This window comes from Oratosquilla oratoria, chromosome 33, assembly GCF_046742065.1.
Source record: "Oratosquilla oratoria isolate Oo_2021 chromosome 33, ASM4674206v1, whole genome shotgun sequence".
Classification (NCBI taxonomy): Eukaryota; Metazoa; Arthropoda; class Malacostraca; order Stomatopoda; family Squillidae; genus Oratosquilla; species Oratosquilla oratoria.
Window position 1 is genome coordinate 26,745,541 of NC_134809.1, and position 2,500 is coordinate 26,748,040.

Consider the following 2,500-nt stretch of genomic DNA (forward strand, 5'->3'; position numbering starts at 1 on the left):
ATATATACATATACATATACATACATACATCTATATAACTTTAGATTAAGTGTCAAAGTTATTTCCATCGTGGTGCCGAGGAGTGCCTGTCAGGGTGTCTCGTCTTGGACGAGGTGTTGGAGGGCCCAGCGTTCGAGTGCTCTTGTTGCTGTTGGTGCAGTTCCTCATCGATGAGAAGTTCGAAGATTCCATATTTGTCCGGAGTCGGGATCTTGTTCCAGTGGACACTGCAGGAAACAAGGCCACTTACAACTTATGAATGTGCGTGCTGACGCAAAGGTAATAAGACATGCGTGGAGTTCTCAGGAAGACCAACACTAGAGGAAGAATGGGAAAGAAGAGATAGGAAAGGTCTTGTACCATTACATACTGAGAAGAGTAAACATTCTTAAAACATACTAAGGTGTGGATATACACACGGACAGACACAAACACAAACACACGTGTTCTGAAAAACTGGGGTTATCAAGAAAGCCAACATTGGAGGAAAGAAGAGAAAGGGTATAAAAAGGATTTTTTTCCACTATGGAGAGTAAAATAACATGCGGATATCCGTATTCACAGGTAAACACAGACCTAAACAGAAAGACTAGAGTTAACCGGGACCATTACTTTGTATAAACTCATCCAAGACAAAATCTAAATTGAAAAAGGCCGCGATGCCCAATCATAAACATGCTATAGACCAGTGGTTCTTAACCTGTGGGGAATTCCACACTGGTGGGGAATTCCCCACTGGTGGGGAATGGCGGAGTTGCCAAGTGGGGAATAACCGGTCGGACAGAAGAACCACTTTTTTTTTTTTTTTTTAATCGATGTGTTTTTGTTTCTTTTTGTTTGTTTCTGATGTATTGTATATCCATGTGATAACTGTTAGTAAAAAATCTAATATATGCAAACAAAAACAAGGGCCGTAAAATGGCACAAAAAAGCAAAGCGTATATTTACGTACTAAACACTGCATGGGTTAAAATCGAATTTGTCAAAGACCGATGCTGTGGTGGGAAATGGAGAGTTGGCTCAATAAAAAGTGGGGAATTGGAGAAAAAAGGTTAAGAACCCCTGCTATAGCCAAAGAGAAACACACCTAAACTACTAAAGAAATTATACATAAAAAATGTCAAGAAACAAAAGTTTTTCAAATAATGCAAGAGAGGTGGCGTAGACCATCACTGTAGATAGTGTGGGCTTGAATCAGTGAGTTAAACGAAATGGTTGAAGAGTTAGAATAATGAAAAAGAAGTCGAGGAAAAGGTTGGAATGCAGAAAAATATTATGCAATTTTATATCCGCGCAAACACGTTTATAATGGTACACTCGCCACATTATCATAAGCACACATTCACACACACACACACACACACACACACACACACACACACACACACACACACACACACACACACACACACACACACACACACACACACACACACAGAAAATAGAAGAAGTACTCATGTACATACTTAGGAACACCGTCGGGTGGAAGAACTATGTTGAGAACGCTGTCGATGAGTTCATACTTCAGGATACGGTCGTTGGCAGTCGTGGATGTCATAGAAGGTGAGGCGTTAACCTAAGAGGAAATAGAATTACATTACTCTCTTGATTATTATATTTATAGTTTGAAAGGAAGAGCTTCAGAACTTAAATTTTCCTGAAAAAGCGAGGCGGGAGTTTCAGAGTAAGAACCGGGAACCTCATTACTAATTCAGTCGCCTTTGCTCAGTTTCCAAATACATCACGTATTCCTTTCATTGCATGCGCTACTTAAACATTTGAAATATACAAATATACATCACAAAGATTCTTTTTCATAACAAACAACACAAGCTGATTTAAGGTTTTTCCGTAAAGAAAATATATTTTGGATTATAGTGTGGAACACATTAACCTATTTTTGGTTTTGCTTTCATAAACGAGACAGCTTTCCTAAATAGCTGGGTTTTGAGTCGACTGTAATCACGCATCAATACACAGGTGGATGTAAAGACCCGTTTAGCCTATCATCTTACCCTCACCTATCTGATAAAAATCGTTCACAACAACAGGGTCTATACAATGCTTCAGAGTACGAAAGAAGATAGTTTACTTGGACCCTTCCTGTGGTTATCTTGTCTATATTTCTCTTTCCTCTGGTCTTTATCAATTCCTCTTCAACCTTCTGCTCCTGCTTCTCGTCCTACTTTTCCTCATCTTCCTTTTCCTTCTCCTCCTACTCCACTTCTTCCTCTCCTCCACTCTTCCTCTTCCTTTTCATCCTCCTTCCCTCCTCTTCCTACCTATCTTCCTCCTCCTCTTCCAACCCCCTTCTCATCCTCTTCCTCTTCCTCCTTCTCCCCTCCATCTCCTCATCTCCCTCCCCCTCCTCCTCTTCGTCCTTCCCACCCTCCTCCTCGTCTTCCTCCTCTTTCTCTTTCTCTTCTTATCCCTCGTTTTCCTTCCCTCCACCCTCTCTCCATCTTCATCTCCCCTTCAACATCCTTCTCTACCTTCTCTT

General features: G+C 40.8%; 1 protein-coding gene across 1 annotated transcript in view; it reads right to left on the bottom strand.

Moving 5' to 3' along the window:
• Positions 1 to 58: 58 nt before the first annotated feature.
• Positions 59 to 2,500, bottom strand: part of TTLL1B (Tubulin tyrosine ligase-like 1B) — a 20,892-nt gene continuing 18,450 nt past the window's right edge. The window contains exons 8-9 of the mRNA XM_076173060.1: positions 1,467 to 1,576; positions 59 to 227 (exon numbers count right to left, since the gene is read on the bottom strand). Of these exons, the coding sequence (XP_076029175.1) occupies positions 59 to 227; positions 1,467 to 1,576 (279 nt within the window). The remainder of the gene's footprint in view (positions 228 to 1,466; positions 1,577 to 2,500) is intronic.